Below are 20,651 nucleotides of genomic sequence, written 5' to 3' on the forward strand. Positions count from 1 at the left end.
CAGGGAACATGTATTCCTCCAAACTCAATATTTTGATTTAACTCTTTCTGTATCTCTGGTTCACCTCCCGGCTATACTTGGCAGCTCCCTGAGGGCAGGAATGACATTTTATTCTTCTTTATACCATGGTGTTAGATCATCAAATGAGAGTGAATTCAATTAATAAAATTCCATTAAAGGAGAGCAAAATTACTCCTTAAATCATGATTCCCCTGCCTTTGGACTCAGTGTGTGTGCACTCCCAACAGAGTGGAGCCTGACCCTGCTCATCTCTCAGTTGGGTCCAGTTCCAACGTGTCTGTCACAGTATGAGTGTCCCATCCTAATGTTTAAAACTGCATGATTTTCTACAGCACGGCCAGTAAGTGCAACCCAAGGATTTCATCTGGCGCTCTGGCAAAGAAAGAGGATCTGTCCCTAGACTGGAGGAAAAATTAATCGTGCTCAAGATTAAGAGACAGCACGTGCTTCAGTGTGGTGGCTTCTGAAGAGATTTTCAAAGGTAATCTCGGCTACATACAATTTTAAACTCGCACAAGAAATTTGGAGCTGAACTTAGAGTGAACTGAGGCTCTGCTAAAACTCTCAGACTTCTTGATGCATTGCACGTGGTAGGGACCCAAATATTTATTGACCAGCCTAAGGCAGAAAGATGGCTTTATGCCATTATTTGTTGAGGACTATCGAGATGACATGGCTTCATAAGACACCTTGGCCTATTTCTAGGATAATAACAAGCATACCAGTGGCAACAGCACAATAGCAAACCTATCTTATTTAATTTTTAGAATGACACAAAAGGATAGATGCTATTAATAACATCACAAAGAAACCAAGGCTCAGAGTGAGTAAGTAACTGGCCCAAGCCCATAGATGAGGTCAGGTGCAGAGGCAGGCTGCAGACTCCACCCACTGTGGCTGCCTTTGGCCCTCTGTGGTTGATTGCCCACGTCCTTGTCTGTCTCCCTCATCAGCTGGTAAGCATCTCAAGGAACTGTGACCTATCCGGTTTATACCCTGCAAATCTGGCTTCTACAATCTGCATGTTTAACACAAAGACTATCCTATGGGAGGAACTTATGAGGAAAGGAAGGTTAATAGGGCATTCTTGGCTCCCTGTGTCAAAAGGTTGCTCACTATAGCTTAGCGTCCCCAAATATGTCTTACAATATGTCTATCGAAGATCAAGAGCGGTGGCTGGGTGGCTCCGTCAGTTAAGAGCCTGGCTCTTGATTTTGGCTCAGGTCATGACCTCAGGGTGGTGGGGCTGAGCCCTGCAATCGGGCTCTGCCCTGAGTGAAGAGCCTGCTTAAGATTCTCTCTCTTTCCTCCTCTCTCTGCCCCTCCCCTGCTCGCTCTCTCTAATAATAATAATAATAATAATAAATAAATAAAATAAATAAAAGAGCAAGGAGTCCTTTGAAATTGGTGTTCTGGTTTTTTTTTTCCTACTTTCTCATTGGTTGAAGGAAAATTCAAGCCAGAATTCTGAAGAATTTTGCACAGCATACCATGAGAACCTACTGTATTAAATATTCTTGTATGCGCTCAGTTGCCATATGACCCTCTTTGATATGCTAAACACTTTGGAAAGCTTCCTGTACTGTAACAAACCAGTATATCATTTATAGTTGATTACATGGGGATTGTGGACATTGCTATAAAAAGTTGAGTGTCTGCTTTCAGGGGCATCACCCTTATGAAGGCAGCGCTCTCTCCTTGGGAAAATCACAGGCTGCCTTCCCTAGGAATGTGAATGTGAAAACTAGTTTTGTTATTCTCAGTTATTCATCTTGTTCCAGAGACGTTGTGAATATTGGTTGTACACAAACTAAAATTTAGTCAGCTAAAGTTCCATACCGTCAGCCATTAATTTAAGCTAGGAAGCAAAAATATGTAACGACCTACATCGGTTACCCTTCTCTTCTAATTAGTTAAGTCAGTTATTGTCATATAATTGAGAATTACATGTTCACTGATTTTATGGCCTGTATGCAGCACAATGGCGGATTAAAAAACACTTATCTACTCAAAACCTGTTAGATCGTGCCTGAAAAACATACCCATTTTGGAACTTAGAAATGACCATTATGGGCCCAAATGATTCCTCTTTGGCAAGATACATGTGGTCTTCCACATCTGTGAACACAGTTGGTTCCATAAAAAAGCCTATTTGAAAAACAGAAAAGATCATCAATTATACGGTAATTAATTTTTAATTAACAGTTTGCCCATTTAATTACATTATAATTTTTTTCTTCCCTTCGGGGTCAATAAAACCAAGACAACTTTCATTTTCCTACCTGGCATTAGCATTCCTAGGTTCTTATTTTTTAATCTGTTTCTTAACAAAAATTTTAAACATATGTCAAAGTAGAGAAAGTAGTATAGTGAATTGTAAAATAAATATTTTCTCCTATTTTGCTATCTTTGATTCATTTTATTTCCTGGCTGAAATAACTGAAAGCAAATTCCAGAGATCACAACTTTCATCTCCAAGAATTTCAGTACAAATCTGTAAAAAAATAAGGATTAAAAAAAATTTTTTTTAACCTTTTATTTATTTTTGAGAGAGAGAGAGCGAGGGAGAGAGAGAGAGTGCGAGCAGGGGAAGGGCAGAGAGAGAGACACAGAATCTGAAGCAGGCTCCAGGCTCCGAGCTGACAGCACAGAGCCCAACGCGGGGCTCGAACTCACAAACCGTGAGATCATGACCTGAGCCAAAGTCAATGCTTAACCAACTGAGCCACCCAGACGCCCCGAAAAAATTAAGTATTTTTTTTAACTTCCCACAATACATTATCACATCTAACAAAATTAGTGCTAATTCCTTCTTCATGGTTTCTATTTCAAATGTTTTTTCTCAAAAGTATCTTTCTTACAGTTGATTTGTTTGATTCAGGCTTCAAATAAGTTCTACACATTGCATTCACTTGTTAGATCTCTTAAGTGTCCTTTCATCTAGAACCTTTCACCCCTTATTTTTCATGCCATTGACTTATTAAACAGATGGAGTCAGTTGTCCTGCAGGATATGTTGCATTTAGATTTGCCTTTGTTTCCTTGGGATGATATTTAATTTGTTCCTTGATCCAGGCGCTTGGGTGGCTCAGTCAGTTAAGTGGCCGACTTCGGCTCAGGTCATGATCTCGTGGTGGGTAGGTTGGAGCCCTGCGTTGGGCTCTGTGCTGACAGCTCAGAGCCTGGAGCCTGCTTCGGATTCTGTGTCTCTCTCTCTGCCCCTCCCCTACTCATGCTCCGTCTCTGTCTCTCAAAAATAAATAGATGCTAAAAAAAAATTTTAAAGCAATTAATTGTTCCTCGATCCCCTTTATTTCTCGGAAATGGAAAGTTTGACCTAAATTCACAATTAGATTCAGGTTAAACATTTTCGGCAAGAACACTGCAGAGGTGATGCTGTGTGGTACCTGTTGTATCCCATAGGAGACACATCAGACCTGGATGTTCTGCTTTCACTGTTGCTAAGAATGACCAGGGGCTCCCAGCCGGTGACAGCTTGACCTCTCCATCATAAAATTGTATTTTTCTCCTTGAGACTGGCAAGCCATCCTGGGTGAGAAACTGAGACCTTGTATGTACTCAGCCCCCCCCATCAACCTCTCTCCTGACAACTTTAGCCTCCCTTGATGATAACTGCCTCATCAATCATTTCACTCAATTAGGGGTACAAAGTGGTGATTTTTCTATCATTTTTTTTCTACATTAATTAGCAGGCACTCTTCTGTTAAAAAAAAAAAAAAAAAAAAAAGTCTCCCTTATCAGCTACTCAGTGTACCGAGACCTTTGGTTCATACAGGAAACATAGACAAATGTTACCTTTTCCCCTGCTAATGATCAATTTGCAGAGTAAGGTGTTGGAGCACAATCCCAGTATGCCTCCTGCGGAGGTGGTCTTACCTGGTCTTTGAACTTGTCTTCCCCCGTACACCAAGGTGGCCCCCTCTTTCACTCCAGCTTCACAGTATTGCAGAAGCTTTTCCAGATGGGCCTTATGATTTTGGGGCCCGTGATCGGTAGATCTGTCAAGTGGATCACCAATTTTCATCTTTTTAATTTCTTCCACCTGTTTGTCACCCAGTTCACAAAACACAATTGACTGTTAATAATAATAATGGATACCCTCAGCTCAGCTTCTACCGTGTGGTGGCCGTTGTACTAAGCTGTCAAAAGATGTGTTGTCTTTTAGTCTTCACGGAAGCACTGGAGGTGGGTATTCATTATTTCCAACTTACAGATGAAGAAACTGAGGCTTAGACAGGGTAAGTGATTTAAGACACACAACCACTAAATATAGTAGAGTTTTCCTGACTTGAAAGCCCAAGCTGTTAACCACTAAGTTCTAACAGACTATAAGCTATGTATGTATGTTATATTCAAATTATCCTGAGTGTTAATCCATTAGAATAGCAGACCTGATGTCCTGGAATTTTTGTTAACACAGCACACTTTTACTCTTCAGGACAGAAGAATTTCTGTCCATAGCAATGGCCACGTTGCTATCTTTTTTTCTCCCCACCAAATGTGGCAGACTGCCCTTCAGACATTTTCATGGTATAGCCATGCCAGAGGAATTGCTAGAATGTTCTGATAAAAAGCTATCTTTGTTGTGCAATGTTCATCAGAGGCATGTCTTTGTAATCATTTCCCATGCACCTCACTTACCTTAACCTACTTTTGCATTTTCTTATTTATTTGTTTATTTTTAATGTTTATTTATTTTTAAGAGAGAGAGAGAGTGGGGGAGGGGCAGAGAGAGAAGGGGGCAGAGGATACAAAGCAGGCTCCATGCTGACAGCAGAGAGCCCCATGTGGGGCTCGAACTCATGAACTATGAGATCATAACCTGAGCCAAAGTCAGACGCTTTACCGACTGAGCCACCCAGGGGCCCCTGCATTTTCTAATGTTAAGTCCATTTCCAGTAAGAAGAAAGAAAGAGAGTTACCATGACCCAATAGGGCCCTGAATTTGAATTTAGGCCTGGCAAGAATCTCTCAGTAAGTGCTCAAGAAATAGTTGCTGAATGAGTGAATTAATACAGATTACATGTGTACAAAACATGTTTATTGATGGGCTGATAAGGTAGACTCTTGACATTTCTGGTCTCAGCATTTGAAATGTCAACAAACTAATTGCAAAAGTTCTGTAACTTTTATTTTACCGTGGCGCAAAACTGAATTACAGGGGTGCTCAGGAGGGTAGCCATTGCCCTCCATAGGTCTTCTTGTTTTCTTTTCTTTTTTTTTTTTTTTAACTATTTTTATGTTTATTTATTTATTTTGTGAGTGAGAGAAACAGAGAGCACAAGCAGGGGAGGGACAGAGAGAGGGAGAAAGTGAGAGAGAACCCCAAGCAGGCACAATGATGTCAGCGCAGAGCCTGACGTGGGGCTCGATCCCATGACCCTCGGATCATGACCTGAGCTGAAATCAAGAGTCAGATGCTGGACTGACTGAACCACTCAGGCACTCCTGGTCTTCTTGTTTTCCATTCTCATGAAGAAAGAATGTCTTTTCTTCTTGGGAATGGGGAGAGGGAATTGACCCTAAAAAAAAGAAGCTGGGTGCTGGTTTTTCAAATACAAACAAATTCATGATTACTGTTACCATAATAATGGCATACTGTATTATAGTTTAGTTTATTTTAGCCACACAATTCGTGTTAATAGTTCTACAAATGGCTTCTTTTGGTCTTATGTTTATAAAATCATGACCAATCTATAAGGTGTGTATGTATATATGTATGTATGCATGTATGTATTTATCTATACATTTTAGTGGAGGAAATGATTGGCTGTCTGATTAACAGTGCATTGACGATTTGCAAGGATCCAGTAGTATATCTCTCTTAGTCAACTTAGGAATTTACAAAAATCTAGGAGTGTATTTCCCATTAGTCTCAAGGATATAATTTACTATAAATGTAGAGCAAGGTATAGATAATAAAAACTTTTAAGTTTTTTTTTTTATAGAGACCTATACCTTTTTACTATGAGAAACTGCAAATATATAAAAAAGTAGACAATAACATGACACCCCATTTACCCATCATCCAGCTTCAACAATTACCAACTCTTGGCCAATTTGTTCCCTTACTCACCTCCTCCCCTCCTGGGTTGTTTTTTTTTTTTTTTAATTCTTTTTTAATGTTTATTTCTTTTTGAGAGAGAGAGTGGGAGTGGGAGAGGGGCAGAGAGAGAGGGAGACACAGAATCCAAAGCAGGCTTCAGCCTCCAGCTGTCAGCACAGAGCCCGACATGGGGCTCAAACCCATGAACCACAAGATCATGACCCGAGCCAAAGTCAGACGCTTAACAGACTGAGCCAGCCAGGTGCCCCTATCCTCCTGGGTTACTTTGAAGCAAAGTCTATACATCATACAATTTCCTCTGTAAATATGTCAGAAAGTAGCTCTAAAAGGTAAGGACTCTGTCATTTAAAATATGGCGCAGTACTAGTATCCCACCTAAAAATTCATCGATATCGCCGGAAGTACTTTTCAGGTAAAAGCAGTTTCTATAAAGCAAATTGGAAGATGTCTTACCACTCTTGTCACAAATTCATCGTGGATGGCTTCTTCCACAAACAAGCGCCCGGCTGCAATACAGTTCTCTCCTTTGTTGAAAAATACTGCCCCCATGCCCTTCAGCAACAGAAGAGAAAATATTAACAGTACTTCAGATTGTCCTAAGATCACACACACTGAGAATTAGACGTTGTTGGAAGACAGCAGAAAAACAAACGTCAGAGTCAATGCCTTGGCCTAGCTAATGATGGGAATTGTCTAGAGATACTCAGTTTTGATCTAGCACGATTTTAGGGATTTTGTTTCTCCTTTCCCCCTTTTGGTCCAGGAGCGCTTAAAAAAAAAAGTGTGTGTAACAGTAAGGATACACCACTAAGAACAAATTTTGTGTTGTAAGAAAATCTATATTATTTGATACATTTAAATGTACTACTGGCATACCAGATTTTGCTTTTAAAATCTTGACATCAGTTTGTATAAATCATGAATGCTTAGAAAAGACTCTCTTATCCCCCAAGTTTTAAATACAGCTTAATGATACAAGTGTAAAGGTACTATTTTTTTTAATTAAGTGATTTAAATAGTCCTAAATCTAAGCATTAAGAGAGTGGCCTCTACTGATGACCAGACAAAACCCAATCTCATTTTGAGATTTCTGATAAAAAAGGAGATGAGACATGTTTTAGAAATAGGCACCTATTTAGGGAGATTTGTCCCCCTCTTACCATTCTCACGGCCTTGTCAAGTTCACAGTCATTGAATATTATAAGTGGGGATTTGCCACCAAGTTCAAGGGAAACTTTCTTCAGGTTGCTCACAGCACAGCTAGAGGAAAATAAATGGGAAATGAGCATTCTCTCGCGTGGGCCTTTTTAACTCTAAGTTACCACTTAGCATGGAAAATATAAATGAGCCTCAGAAATATTAAGAAACTTATTCAAAGACAAAACACAAATGGTTGAAGGGTAGTAGCCGTTGAAGCCCAGTGGTGAGCACATGGGAGTTCATTCCATGATTCTGTGTGCTTTGTAAATATTAGAAAGTTTCCATAATAAAAAGCTTTTATAATTCTGTGATTCAATAACTAGAGATCCTCATGGATAAATTTAGATTCTTAAGAAATTTGGTTACATAAAGCCCTGGCAAGGAATTTAACCTCTAGCCAGATTCCTGAAGCATTACAGAAACAAAATATCAATTTTTAGAAGTACATTATTTATTTCCCCCATCTGCAAAAATATTGTTATTTAAAACATTTAAAATGCCCCCAAAAACTCAGAAAGAAGAAAAAAAAAAATCACAAAATTCCATTCCATGGCTTCATATCCATGTTTTCACCATTTTGACATACTTATTTTTGGTCTGTGTCCAACCACAGCCTTTGCCTTATTTAAAATGGTTGTGATCAGGGCACCTGGGTGGCTCAGTCGGTTAAGCAGCCGACTTCAGCTCAGGTCATGAGCTCGCGGCCCGTGAGTTCAAGCCCCGCGTCGGGCTCTGTGCTGACAGCTCAGAGCCTGGAGCATGTTTCAGATTCTGTGTCTCCCTCTCTCTGACCCTCCCCCGTTCATGCTCTGTCTCTCTCTGTCTCAAAAATGAATGTTAAAAAAAAAATTTTTTTAATGGTTGTGATCACCCCATATGTACAATTTTATACCTTAGTTTTCTTTTTTCTTTCTATTTACCTTTTAACAATATTTTTCAATATTATTAAAAATTCTCCATGAACATGATTGCGTGGACCTCCATTACACTGACATCCTTTTTTTTTTTTTTTTTTTTTTTTTTTTTGAGAAAGAGTGAGAGGGAAAGCGCACAAGTGGAGGAGAGGGGGGCAGAGGGGGAGAGAAAGAATCCCAAGCAGGCTCCACCTTCAGCTTAGAGCCCAACACGGAGCTTGATAACAACTCAGGGATCATGACCTGAGCTGAAGTCAAGAGTCCATGCTTAACCGACTGAACCACCCAGGCATCCCTACACTGACATACCTTAACCATGCCTTATTTTGGACATTTAGATTGTCCGCAATTTTTTTAAAAAACAAATGTTACTGCATTTTAGGAATTCATTTTATAAATAATCCATATTTGCCATTTATATGTCTCTTCAGTTTCTTACTTATGCTCTAAGACCAATTTGGGCCACAGCTTTAGTATGCAAAAATTTTTTGTTCTGGATTGTCTACACCCTACCAGTAGGGTGTAGAATTCCAATATGGCTCTAGTTTTATGGACTATGGGCTTTATGCTTTGGAGAGTATTTTATTATATGAAAATATCTCAATACCCTGCAGTGATAAGTAGATTTCTCTTCTAAATCTGATGTGGGTTTTCTCCTTGCAAACACGTTCTTTTTTTTTTTTTTTAAGCTTATTTATTTACTTTTGAGAGAAAAAGAGAGAGAGAGAGAGCACACAAGTGGGAGGGGGGCAGAGAGAAGGAGAAACGGAGTCCCAAGCAGGCTCCGCACCATCAGCGCAGAGCCCTATGTGGGGCTTGAACGCACAAACCGTGAGATCATGACCTGAGCTGAGATCGAGTCAGATGCTTAACCAACTGTGCCACCCAGGTTACCCCCTCCAAACACATTCTATATGAAAAAGCAAAAAAGCATAAACAAAAACCTGGTTTACTAGGATCTGCAGTAAATCAACACGCTAAAACCAATACCTCTTCATGATCTGCTTGCCAATAGCAGTGGACCCAGTGAAACCAAGTTTACGGATATCAGGATGTTCAGAAAGGCGTTGCCCAGCTATGCCACCTGTAGAATCAGGGAGGAAAACACGAATTAAAACATTATTCAAGTTCTTACGGAGAGAGTGACTTTGAATTCATTGAAGTAGATTTCTAAGCTTTCTTAGTTTCACATTTTCTATATTAATTACAAATTGAAAAAGTCTAAATAATGTCCTCCATGCAATTATCAGCCCCCCAGAAGACAGGTAAGCCTTGGTTTTTCATCTTCCAAGGTAATTTTTAAAAACTGAAACAGGCCACCTTATGGTAGTTTTACAACGTTGTTCAATTTCTGCTCCTCCCACCCTACTCACCCACCATTATATTTCTACTCTAAGATTTTTAGCACATGGTAAATATATTTATCCTTAAGTTAATTATTTGGTAAATCGTATTTAGCTTTAATATATGGTAGTTACAAGACAAGACTCTAGAGGGAAAATAGTCGCTCAGCTACTCCCGTACCATTCATTACTTACAGCCAAGTGAGTCCTTTGATGGTTTACCTGAGCCTGGGATGATGTTGATTACCCCCTTGGGAAAGCCTGCTTTCACGGAGAGCTCAGCAAACTTCAAAGCAGTCAAGGGTGTGACCTGAGCAGAAGCAGACCACAATTACCTTCTTCAGACCCTGTCTTGTCCTTTAGACTAGTATCCTGCTTTTCCTTTCTGGTCGTTTTATTTTTTCTTTTATTTTGACATAACTTCAGACTTACAGCAAAGTTGCAAAAACAGTACAAAGAATTCCTATATATCCATCACCCAGGTTTCTCAAATGTTAACATTTTACTACATTTGCTTTATCCTCTTTTTCTCTTTATTTTTCTCTGAACTGTGTAAGAGTAAGACATAGACGTGCCCCTTCACCTGTAAATACTTTTGTGTGCATTTCCTAAAAACAAAGAGTTCTTTTACATAACCACAGGACAATGATCAAAATCAGAAAATTAACAACTCATTAGAAAACCTTATTTACAGACCTTATTCTGTTTTCACCAATTGTCCCAGTAATGCGCATTGTAGAAAAAGGAAATCCAAGATCATACGTGGCCTTTCCATGTCTGTAGTCTCCTTTAATCCGGGAGAGTTTCTGAGTTTTCTTTTATATTTCATTTCACTAACATTTTTGATAAGCACAGGCTAGTTATTTTTGGACAACGCCCCTTCATCTGGATTTGTCTGCTGTTTCCTCATGATTCGATTCAGGTTGTGCACTTGTTCAAGTGCAAGAACTTTGGCAAGAACACCACAGGACTGATGCTGAGTCCTCAGAGCACCATCTCAGGAGACACATGCTATCAAATAGCCCCAATATTGGAAATGTTAACTTTGATGATTTGGGAAAGGGAGTCTGCTATGTTTCACCACTGTAAGTTACTCATTTATATTTTGTAATTACTAAATATATTGTAGGAAGAGATTTCAAGACTATTTAAAGCCATGATTAAACAATTGGAACTTTCACCCTGACATTGGGAAGGTAAGTGGGGTTGGATGTTGAGTTCAATCACCAAGACAGCTTCTGGGTTGGCAAATGCATCTATGTGATGGGAGGGTGGTGCATCTGAGCTCCACAACCTGAGCTCCTGTGCTCATGATCCTTCCAGACCTCAACTTATGTACCTTTTCATCTGACTGTTGGTTTTGATCCTTTATAATAGAGTCATAGTAAATAAAGTGTTTTCCTGAATTCTGTCAGCTATTGTACCAAATCACACCTGAGGAGGGGGTCATGGAAACCTCTGAATTATAGCCAGTTGGTCGGAAGTACAGGAGGCCCAGGGTTCACATTGGCATCTGAAATGGAGGCAGTCTTGTGAGACTGACGAGCCCTTCACCTCTGGGGTCTGTGCTAAAGCTCAAGGTAATTAGTGTCAGAATTGGCTTAAATTGTAGAGCACCTAGCTGGTGTTTAGGGAGTTAAAGAATAGGTTGGAATGGGGGGGAAGAAAAACCCCCACACATTTGGTGTCAAAAGGGCTGTGAGTAAAAAAAATTCAGAATTTTAGAAACCAAGATCTGGACACTGTTGTTGCTTCTAGGCCTTCTCAGGAGACAGAGCTGGGGGATAGCTATATGTTTGCCCATACACACATAAGTCTATCTATCTGTGTGTCTGTATCTATCTTCCTATCTATCATCTATCCCCACATACACCAGATCCATTTCTTCATCACGCTATCTAAATATATTAAAACATATGAATTAAAACATATGAAAAAAACATACCTCCATCCGATATCTCAGGGTTCATTCAATCTTTTTCCCTTTTTGCGTGTGTAAACTCTCTTCTCCAACACTGAGAAACATGGCTTCCAATAGTTACAAAACATTTACTGATTTGCTCAATCCTTAAATGTATAGAGGACAATTTGAGAATTATTAAGCTATGTCCCTATGAAAAAGAAGCTTACTAACTAGAGTTCAATACTTATTTACAGTGATTTTGCTTTTAGACTCAGGGCACATAGTCCCAATGTCTCTCAAAAGTTACTTGGATTAATGTTTCCTCACTTCCCTCAACGGGATCATGTTACTGTTCTGAAATGTGGCTTAGTGCATTTGTTTTTATTTGTATTCAGTTTTAGGGGTTTTGCCCCATCGGGGTTGATCATATTTCTTTTCTTCCGTGGTTTGTTTGTTGTCATTGTTGAGTATGGGAAATATGCTTCCAAAAGTGAGGAATATACAAAAGGTACAGTCAGAGAAATGTTATTCCCTGCTCCCCTTCCCTCTACCCCTTCCATCCGGTCTCCTCGTAGCCTGTAGCTAATCGACCTCATTTGTCTACCGTGTATCCTTCCTATGTTTCTTTTGTTCAAGTGAACAGATACGTATCTTCTTATTTTCCCTCCTTTTTTACACAAAGATGGCATAATAGAATCTCATTTTTAACATCGATTACAGCAGTGCATAACTCAGAAGCAAAATGAAAGTCATTTCCACACTTAAAAACCAATGCTGATTATGTCTTTGTTAGTGTAGTCCCAATGAATGGAATGTGCAAGAAGATCCATGGAGGTGTGAAAAGAGAATAGTAGAGCTTCTATTTAATGGACAAAGATACGCAGTAAGTCATACATAACTAACAGTTATTATATGGCGGGATCATGATACTCTCGCTCAGTCTGAATGACGGCCAGAAGGTCATGGGTCACAAAGGTATGTCCTAGGAAAGAACAGGAGTTCACAAGGGCAAGGGAATGACAGTGGTTTCCCCACTTGCTCATTTGCTTTCAGAATATTGCCACATGTTGAAGTTTATTGGCCTGGTTACATGGATTCACAGACTATATATTGTTATATATTATTACTTTAACTAACCCAACCTTCATAAAACGGACAAGTGGCTGAAAAAGAAACTGCATAATAAATAATAATACTACCAAGGCAACAAGCAAACAAGCAAAAGGCAGGGCTAACACTTTCCTTCTAGTAACACATCCACTGCAGTAACCTGGTGAGGTTTAAAAAATGGCCATCTAGTTAAACTCAATGAGAAATTGGTCTCAAACATTTGAAATCATCAAGAAGATATCTGAAACAGTAGATTTACATCTACTCCAGTTAAAGATGGTCCTAGCCCAAAGGGTATATTATTATGACTTTGCATGAAACCACAACTAGAAAGACATTTAAAAACTAAGTACCCTGGATTAATGGTAGTTCTTTTTAAGTAAGAACAAAAAGATTTTATATCATTAATAAATAAAATAAAACAAATGGTTTAATCTTTATCTCTTTCCTTTTCATTTCTATTGGCTTTCTTCCATTTGGCTGCTCAGTTCTCCCAGCAGGACTATCGGTTTAAATGATGTATAGGAAAGCATCTAGCAGTGTTCTGGGCAAGAGTAGGTCATTGCTAATGCTCTTATTACATTAATAAAGTGGTTCGAAGCTGTCAGACCTGTGGCCAGTCCAGGCCACAGGAATCTGTACCTTCCTCTCAGGTTAAAGGGAAAGGGAGACCTCTGATTCAGTCCTCCTGACATTCACACAGGGGCCTTAATACTGGAAATGGTTTCATACTATCATTATGTAATATTATACAATAAAATAAAAAGATATCAGGGCACTTGGGTGGCTCAGTCAGTTAAGTGTCTGACTCTGGCTTCAGCTTGGGTGGTGATCTTGTAGTTCATGAATTCGAGCCCCACACCAGGCTCTGAGCTGATAGTGTAGAACCTGCTTGGGATTCTGTCTCTCTCTCTCTCTCTCTCTCTCTCTCTCTGCCCCTCCCTGTCTCTCTCTCTCTCTTTTTCTCTCAGAATAAATAAACTTAAAAAATAAAAATAAAAAGATATCTATAACAGAACAACAACTTTGGGTCTTTCATTTACAAGATTAAAATTATCATCAATCACTAAACTGTCAGGGTTTTTTTTAAGTTTTTTTAAAAAATGTATTTATTTTTGAGAGAGAGAGAGGCAGAGAGAGAGGGGGAGAGAGGATCCCAAGCAGCCTCTGCACTGAGAGCACGGAGCCCAGCGCGGGGCTCAATCCCACAAACCGTGAGATCATGACCTGAGCAGAAATCAGAGGAGTTGGACGCTTAACCGACTGAGCCACTCAGGCACCCGTAAACTCAGTCACAAGTTTTAAGTTGCGTTGGAGTCAGACTGTAATCTCCATGGGAACAGAAACTTTGTGCGTCTTTGTCTTATAGATGCCTGGCAATTAGTATACCCTCAATGAATGTTCATAATTTTTGAACATTATATATAATCATTGGAATTCTTCACTATTTAGCGCTCTCATAGGATACCATTTAGTGAGTCTCAACTCTGACTGCATCTTAGAAACAAATGTGAAGCTTTCAAGCAATAGTAGTTCCTCAGCTCCAAACTAGACCAATTAAATCAGCAACTCTGCCAAGGCGGCCCAGATATCAGTATTTTAAAATGAGAACTCCAGGTGATTCTATGTGCAGCCAGGATTAAGCGCCCCCAGGCTAGGTCATCTGTCCCTCTTCACTCTACTAGCTTCCTGCTCCTTAATGAGTAGTGCTACCCGGGGAAACGGCACTCCTATAGCACGCTGGGGAATTGGTCCCGTTTCCATGGAAGCATTTGTCATATCTACCACACAAATACATGTATCTGTGAGTGATTTGGCTCTCAGAAACATATCCTTTAAATATGCTTCCACGCGTGTATAACGCTGTATTTACAAGGGTAATAACTGTAGCACATTTTATAATACCAAAAGAGCAGGGGCGCCTCAGTGGCTCAGTCCGTTAAGGATCTGACTCTTGATTTCGGCTCAGGTCATGATCTCACTCCCGGTTTGTGAGATCAAGCCCCGCTTTGGGCTCCACACTGATGGCTCAGAACCTGCTTGGGATTCTCTCTCTCCCTCTCTCTCGGCCCCTCCCCTGCTCATGTTGTCTCTTTCTCAAAATAAATAAATAAAACTTAAAAAAAAATAATACCAAAAGGGCAGAACAATCTAAATATCCATTAACTCGGGATTGGTTAAATAAAATATAGTTTAACTATACAATGGAATATTATGGGAGATGGTTTATTTATACATTGGAAATTGTACCAAAAAAAGGAAGATTTTTTCTTTTGCTAAATATGTATAGTGCTACCATTGTATTGCATTGTGGTCAGAACACTTAATATAACATCTACCCCCTTAACAATTAAAAAAAATTTTTTTTTAATGTTTATTTACCTTTGAGACAGAGCGAGCAGGAGAGGGGCAGAGAGAGAGGGAGACACAGAATTGGAAGCAGGCTCCAGGCTCAGAGCTGTCAGCACAGAGCCTGACACAGGGCTTGAACTCACAAGCTGCGAGACCATGACCTGAGCCAAAGTCAGCCGCCCAACCGACTGAGCCACTCAGGTGCCCCTACACTCTTAACAAATTTTAAGTGTATCGTGCACTATTGTTCACTGTAGACAAAATGATACACAGCAGATCTCTAGGACTTATTCATCTTGCATAACTGACACTTTGTGCCTGTTGATTAGCAATTTCCCATATTCCCTTCCTAAGGGAATACCTAAGAAACTAATGGAATACCTAAGAAACTAATAAATAACAATTAATGACATTGGTTGCCCGTAAGGAGGTAAATTGGCGGGGGGATTAAGAATAGGAGGGAGACTTTTCATTACCTACCTCTGTATGTTTCTAGTTTGAAATTTTTTTAAATGTATACCTATTTTTTAAAATGAAATTGGGGTGCCTGGGTGGCTCAGACAGTTAAGCATCTGACTCTTGATTCTGGCTCAGGTCATGATCTCACAAGATTGTGAGTTAGAGCCCTGCCATAGACACTGCACTAATAGTCTGCTTGGGATTCTCTCCTCTCTCTCTGTCCCTCGCTCTCTCTCTCTTTCAAAAATAAATAAATAGGGGTGCCTGAGTGGCTCAGCCAGTTCAGCATCTAACTTTGGCTTGGGTCATAATCTCACAGTTTGTGAGTTCAAGCCCCATACTGGGCTCTCTGCTGTTGGCACAGAGCCTGCTTTGGATCTCAAAAATAAATAAACATTAAAAAATAAACATTTTAAAATATTTTTAATTAAAAAGATTTTTAATGTTTTATTATCCATTTTTGAGAGAGAGAGAGAGAGAGAGAGAGAAAGACAGAGTGTGAGCAGGGGAGGGGCAGAGAGAGAGGGAGACACAGAATCTGAAGCAGATTGACAGAGCCCAACGCAGGGCTTGAACCCACAAACCACCAGATCATGATGTGAGCCGGAGGCTTAATGGACTGAGCCACCCAGGAGCCTCAATAAATAAACATTTTTTAAAAACGAAATTAGGAGCACCTGGGTGGCTCAGTTGGTTGAGCATCTGACTTCGGCTCAGGTCATGACCTCACGGTTTGTGGGTTCGAGCCCCGCATCGGGCTCTGTGCTGACAGCTCAGAGCCTGGAGCCTGCTTCAGATTCTGTGTCTCCCTCTCTGCCCCTCCCCTGCTTGTGCTCTGTCTCTCTCTCTCTCAAAAATAAATAAACATTAAAAAAAATTTAAAGAATAAAAATGAAATGAAATTGTTTCTAACAAGCAAAACCAGGATGACTGTGGTCACCTGGACGACTAAGTAGTAATGCCAAATGAAACCGCAATTTCTTAAGTCCTAAAAGAAGAAATAAAAGGAGAGGTAATAGGTAATGAACTGTAAATCCTTCTAGAATAGTGACCAAGTTTTCTCCGTGACTTGTGTCCCTCAGAACGTCTCCTACTGGTCACTTTTACACAGGCCATGCTCAGCCAGGTATTAAGTTGGCTACCATATTCTTTTCCCTGAAAAGCTACTCTAGCATTAAAAGATTTTTTCTGAGAACTTCTATCATTTGAATTATTATTTTTTATTATTTGTTATTCAATGTACATATACTTACAGTTGCCACGATTAGGTACATTCTTTTGCCTCCTTTTCCTTCATCTTCCATATCTTTATAATATTTTTAGTAATTTAAATTCAAATGCCTATGTAATACTTTTCTTTGGATGTCTTATAGTTACTCTAAATAATTCCCTAATCATTAGGCATTTGGCATTTGGCAAGAATTGGAGTGGCTGGTAGAAATTCAGTGGATTGCACAGAGTAACCCTATGCCTGCTTCCCTTGCCATGGAAATTTTAAATTGTGGGATATCCATGCGTTACATTAGGCAGCCATTAAAAATGAAGATTTGGGGCATGTGGGAGGCTCAGTCGGTTAAGTGTCTGACTCTTGGTATTGGGTCAGGTTGTGATCTCACGGTTTTGTGGGTTCGAGCCCTGCATCCGGCTCTGCACTGAGAGTGCAGAGCCTGCTTGGGATTCTCTCTCTCTCCCTCTCTGTCCCTCCGCCACTCATGCTGTCTCTGTCTCTCTCAAAGTAAATAAATAAACTTCAAACAAAAATGCAGATTTAACTAATAGGAAAAGATGCCCAGCCATGATGCCTTTGAAGATGTCATAATACACAATCTCATTTTTGTCTAAAGACATAATGTTTATAAATGGGTGTCTCTGTTTTCAAGTAAGTAGGAGAGTAGGAGGTTGTGCCCTGGCTCCTTGCATCTTACCTGCGCTGGCTTGAGCACTAGGGTGTTACCCGCCGCCAGACACGCGGCGCTTTTCCACGCCAGCATCATCAGTGGGTAATTCCAGGGGATGATAATGGCGCAGACCCTGCAGAGGTAGAAGGACGGCATCCTTAGTTGTCTCCAACCCACACAACTCACCCAAGTCACCCTCGGCGCTCTCCTTGTCTCACCCAAGCGGCTCCTTCTTGGTGAAGGTCAGATTGCGATTTGGACGGGCCTGGTTGATTGGAATAGTAGAACCCTAAAGAGTAAAAAAAAAAAAAAAAAAAAAAAAAAAAAAAGGTGATCCTCATTGCACTAATTGAAATGAGTAAGTCTAATCTCAAGGAATCCATTTTCTTAGCTGGTATGAAAAGGCAGTGTTCAATTTGTAAGAATATATGATATATAAGAAATATATTCACACCAAAAATAAGAAACTGCTATTTCTTTCTGGAAAGAAGTAAGACACAGGAGAATAAACATAATTCTATCTGTCTATCTATAAAACATAGTTCTAATTTAGTTACCTCCATTCCCAACTTCTTGGCATGGCAGAGAATATTAATTGTGTAACCAATAGCCATTCTTCCCTCTGTCCTTATATCAATAATGGTGATATGGTTCGTGAGTTCAAGCCTGCATTGGGCTCCACACTGACAGTGCAGCCTGCTTGGGATTCCCTATCTCTCTCTCTCTCTCTCTCTCTTTCTTCTCCTACCCCAGTTGTGCCCTCTCTTTCTTTCTCAAAAATAAATAAACTTTATTTAAAAAAAATAATGGTGAGGGGCACCTAGGTGGTTCGGTTAAGGGTCTAACTTCGGCTCACGTCATGGGTCTGTGCTGACAGCTCAGAGCCTGAAGCCTGCTTTGGATGTGTCTCCCCTGCCCCCCCCGCCACCCCCCCCCGCCCCTACCCTGCTCACACACTGTCTCTCTCTTTTTCTCAAAAATAAATAAACATTTTAAAAAGTTTTTAAAAAATAAAATAAAATAAAATAAAATAATGGTGATAGTCACGTGCCCAGATAAAATACTGTTTCCCAGTTTCCAGGGCAGACAGGGATGGTCAATGGAAGACGTAAGCACAAGGCATTGGAAGGGGAATGTTCTTTACAGTAGGCTGACTCAGCTCCGACACAGGCTCCTTTACCCTACCCCCCACTCATTTCTTCTCCTTGCTCAGAGTGTCACTGAAATGGCTGATACCTCAATGGTTATTGTGAGACCATGAGACCGTCTTGAGGGTGCAGGTCACATGGTACCTTAGTAGCTCTGGTAGAGAGAGAGAAGGAGCCCACATGTCATATACTAGCCCTGACTACTTGCCTGGGTGTTCCTTGAAAATGAGGCAAAAGTGAAGGTCATACTTGAGTATCTGTTACATGCAGCCAGACTTAATCCCATCTAATTCACGGCAGTCGTTTTCAACTGAAGTTATTCATTTGTCTGCCGCACACAATTGTATTGCTATTACTAATTACACGTGTCCATCTCTTATCTGAAATCCTTGGGGCCGGTGTGTTTTGGGATTCAGAATTATTTGAACTATAGAGATATAACATAATGCACATACTTTATGTTATATTATCTATGACTCCCAGTAGGGTCTGAAGTAGCCCCCCATAATCAAATAAATACATGAGTATTGAAATATTTATTTAGTGAAACATGAATCTTTCCTCTAAGTGATAGAAATACAAATTATAAATAGACTCATGTTGGTTCAGGTCAGCTTTTGGCAACAAATGAGTTCGAACCACTGAAACCAATTGATTTTCAGGTTTTGAAGCTCTCTGGTTTTCATAATCGAGGCTCAAGTGTGGGCGTGAACCACCACTACTAAATACTTACATCTGTATGACTTTGTGACTAAAACTACGTTGATGCACAAACCCTAGTCTACCGCAAACTTGCTCCTAAGCCTCACTACATAACTTGCAGGGTATGTATTATTGTGACCATATTACAGATGAGGAAAGGAAGGCTTAGAGAGAGAAAAGAACTTTAACAACATCAGCTGGTAAGTGCCAAATCTGACTCCTGGACCGGTCTCTCTGACTCTATGTTAATAATGGTCACAGCAACTTGCCCAAATAAAATACTGTTTCCCGGTCTTCTCAGCCGATAGAGAAGGCCAGTGAGAGATATAAGCACAAGGGAGGTGGGGAATGCTTTTGAAAGCTCTCTTATATTTCTCTCCCTTGCCCACTTCCTCCTTCTTGCTGCCTGGCCAGTGCTGCAGTGGTTATCGTGAGCCTATGAGCAGTATGCACGCTGCTCTTTGTTATGAGCCTTACCTTTACCTTTCATACCCCGGGTGCTGAGGTCAAGAGCAATAGCCTGCTTCTCCTCACACATGTGCTATTTACTTTCTTATAGTAAAAAAGGAAATGAAATATTTATTGTGCCCATGTCTTAGAAAATTGTTTTTCTTATACCCAGCTTACTTAGACAATGTATGTTAGCTCTCTGGCTTCTGTAGGCATTTGAGTTCTCGATCTCTCCATGACACCCTAGATGTCCAGAAGACTACCAGGTGCCCTTAGGAGATATAGTAAAGTACAAAAAACATCATGAGACTTTAGTTTAGAAAATCTTGAGTTCAAATCCTAGCTCTGTGGTTTACTTACTAACGATGTGAGTGTATGCAAGCCATCTGTTGTCCTCAGGCCTCTGTTTCCTTGCCTGCAACAAGGGATAATAGCTATCGACCCACCACAGATGACTATTACAAGGATAACAGAAGAAAATCTAAGAGGTGCCCATAAAACATTGTCTTTACAAACTACTAAATGCTCGGCCCTTTTCCTTTTGGAATGATCTCCGTGGAGTCAAATGACATTTGTGCTCACCTGAATTTTGTCACACCAGCCAGCAAAATATCTGAATGTTTGCACAGACATTCCGATGTGAGTCTTCAGAGCCAGGGTGTAGACAGCCCCTGAATCAAGGGCTTCAATGGTTGCCAGCTCCTCCTGGTTCTCTTCCAGTAGGTCTGCAAGTCTGTATGGTCAGTGAAAGGAATTCGCTCAACAAATATGGATTGAGCTCCTATTATGTATAAGGCACCATCCTAAGGGTTCAGAGGTGAACACACATGGACCCGGTCTTTGTCCTGATGGAGAATACGGTCCAGCAGGGAAGACATTAAACAAATCATTTCATACATAATTTGTTTCAGGAGTTACAAAAAAAAGAAGCAGAGGGTGTGGGAAGCCTGTACCATTTGCCTCATCAGTGTATAAAAAACAGAAGAGTGACTGAGCCACAATAATCAGAGGAGATCAATGACAGAAGACAGTGGGAATGTGGCTAGTTCATGAATATGCAAGGA

The 20,651-nt window shown here is 40.2% G+C and overlaps 1 protein-coding gene across 1 annotated transcript in view; it reads right to left on the reverse strand.

Annotated features, from left to right (window-relative positions):
• The window catches only part of ALDH1L2 (aldehyde dehydrogenase 1 family member L2), a 66,927-nt gene that overhangs the window by 4,661 nt on the left and 41,615 nt on the right, over positions 1-20,651 (reverse strand). Inside the window, exons 13-21 of the mRNA XM_042993072.1 lie at positions 20,170-20,320; positions 17,506-17,576; positions 17,315-17,420; positions 9,788-9,875; positions 9,213-9,306; positions 7,269-7,368; positions 6,562-6,660; positions 3,918-4,083; positions 2,064-2,169 (exon numbers count right to left, since the gene is read on the reverse strand). Coding sequence (XP_042849006.1) covers positions 2,064-2,169; positions 3,918-4,083; positions 6,562-6,660; positions 7,269-7,368; positions 9,213-9,306; positions 9,788-9,875; positions 17,315-17,420; positions 17,506-17,576; positions 20,170-20,320 — 981 coding nt within the window. The remainder of the gene's footprint in view (positions 1-2,063; positions 2,170-3,917; positions 4,084-6,561; positions 6,661-7,268; positions 7,369-9,212; positions 9,307-9,787; positions 9,876-17,314; positions 17,421-17,505; positions 17,577-20,169; positions 20,321-20,651) is intronic.

Source organism: Panthera tigris, chromosome B4 (assembly GCF_018350195.1).
Source record: "Panthera tigris isolate Pti1 chromosome B4, P.tigris_Pti1_mat1.1, whole genome shotgun sequence".
Lineage (NCBI taxonomy): Eukaryota > Metazoa > Chordata > Mammalia > Carnivora > Felidae > Panthera > Panthera tigris.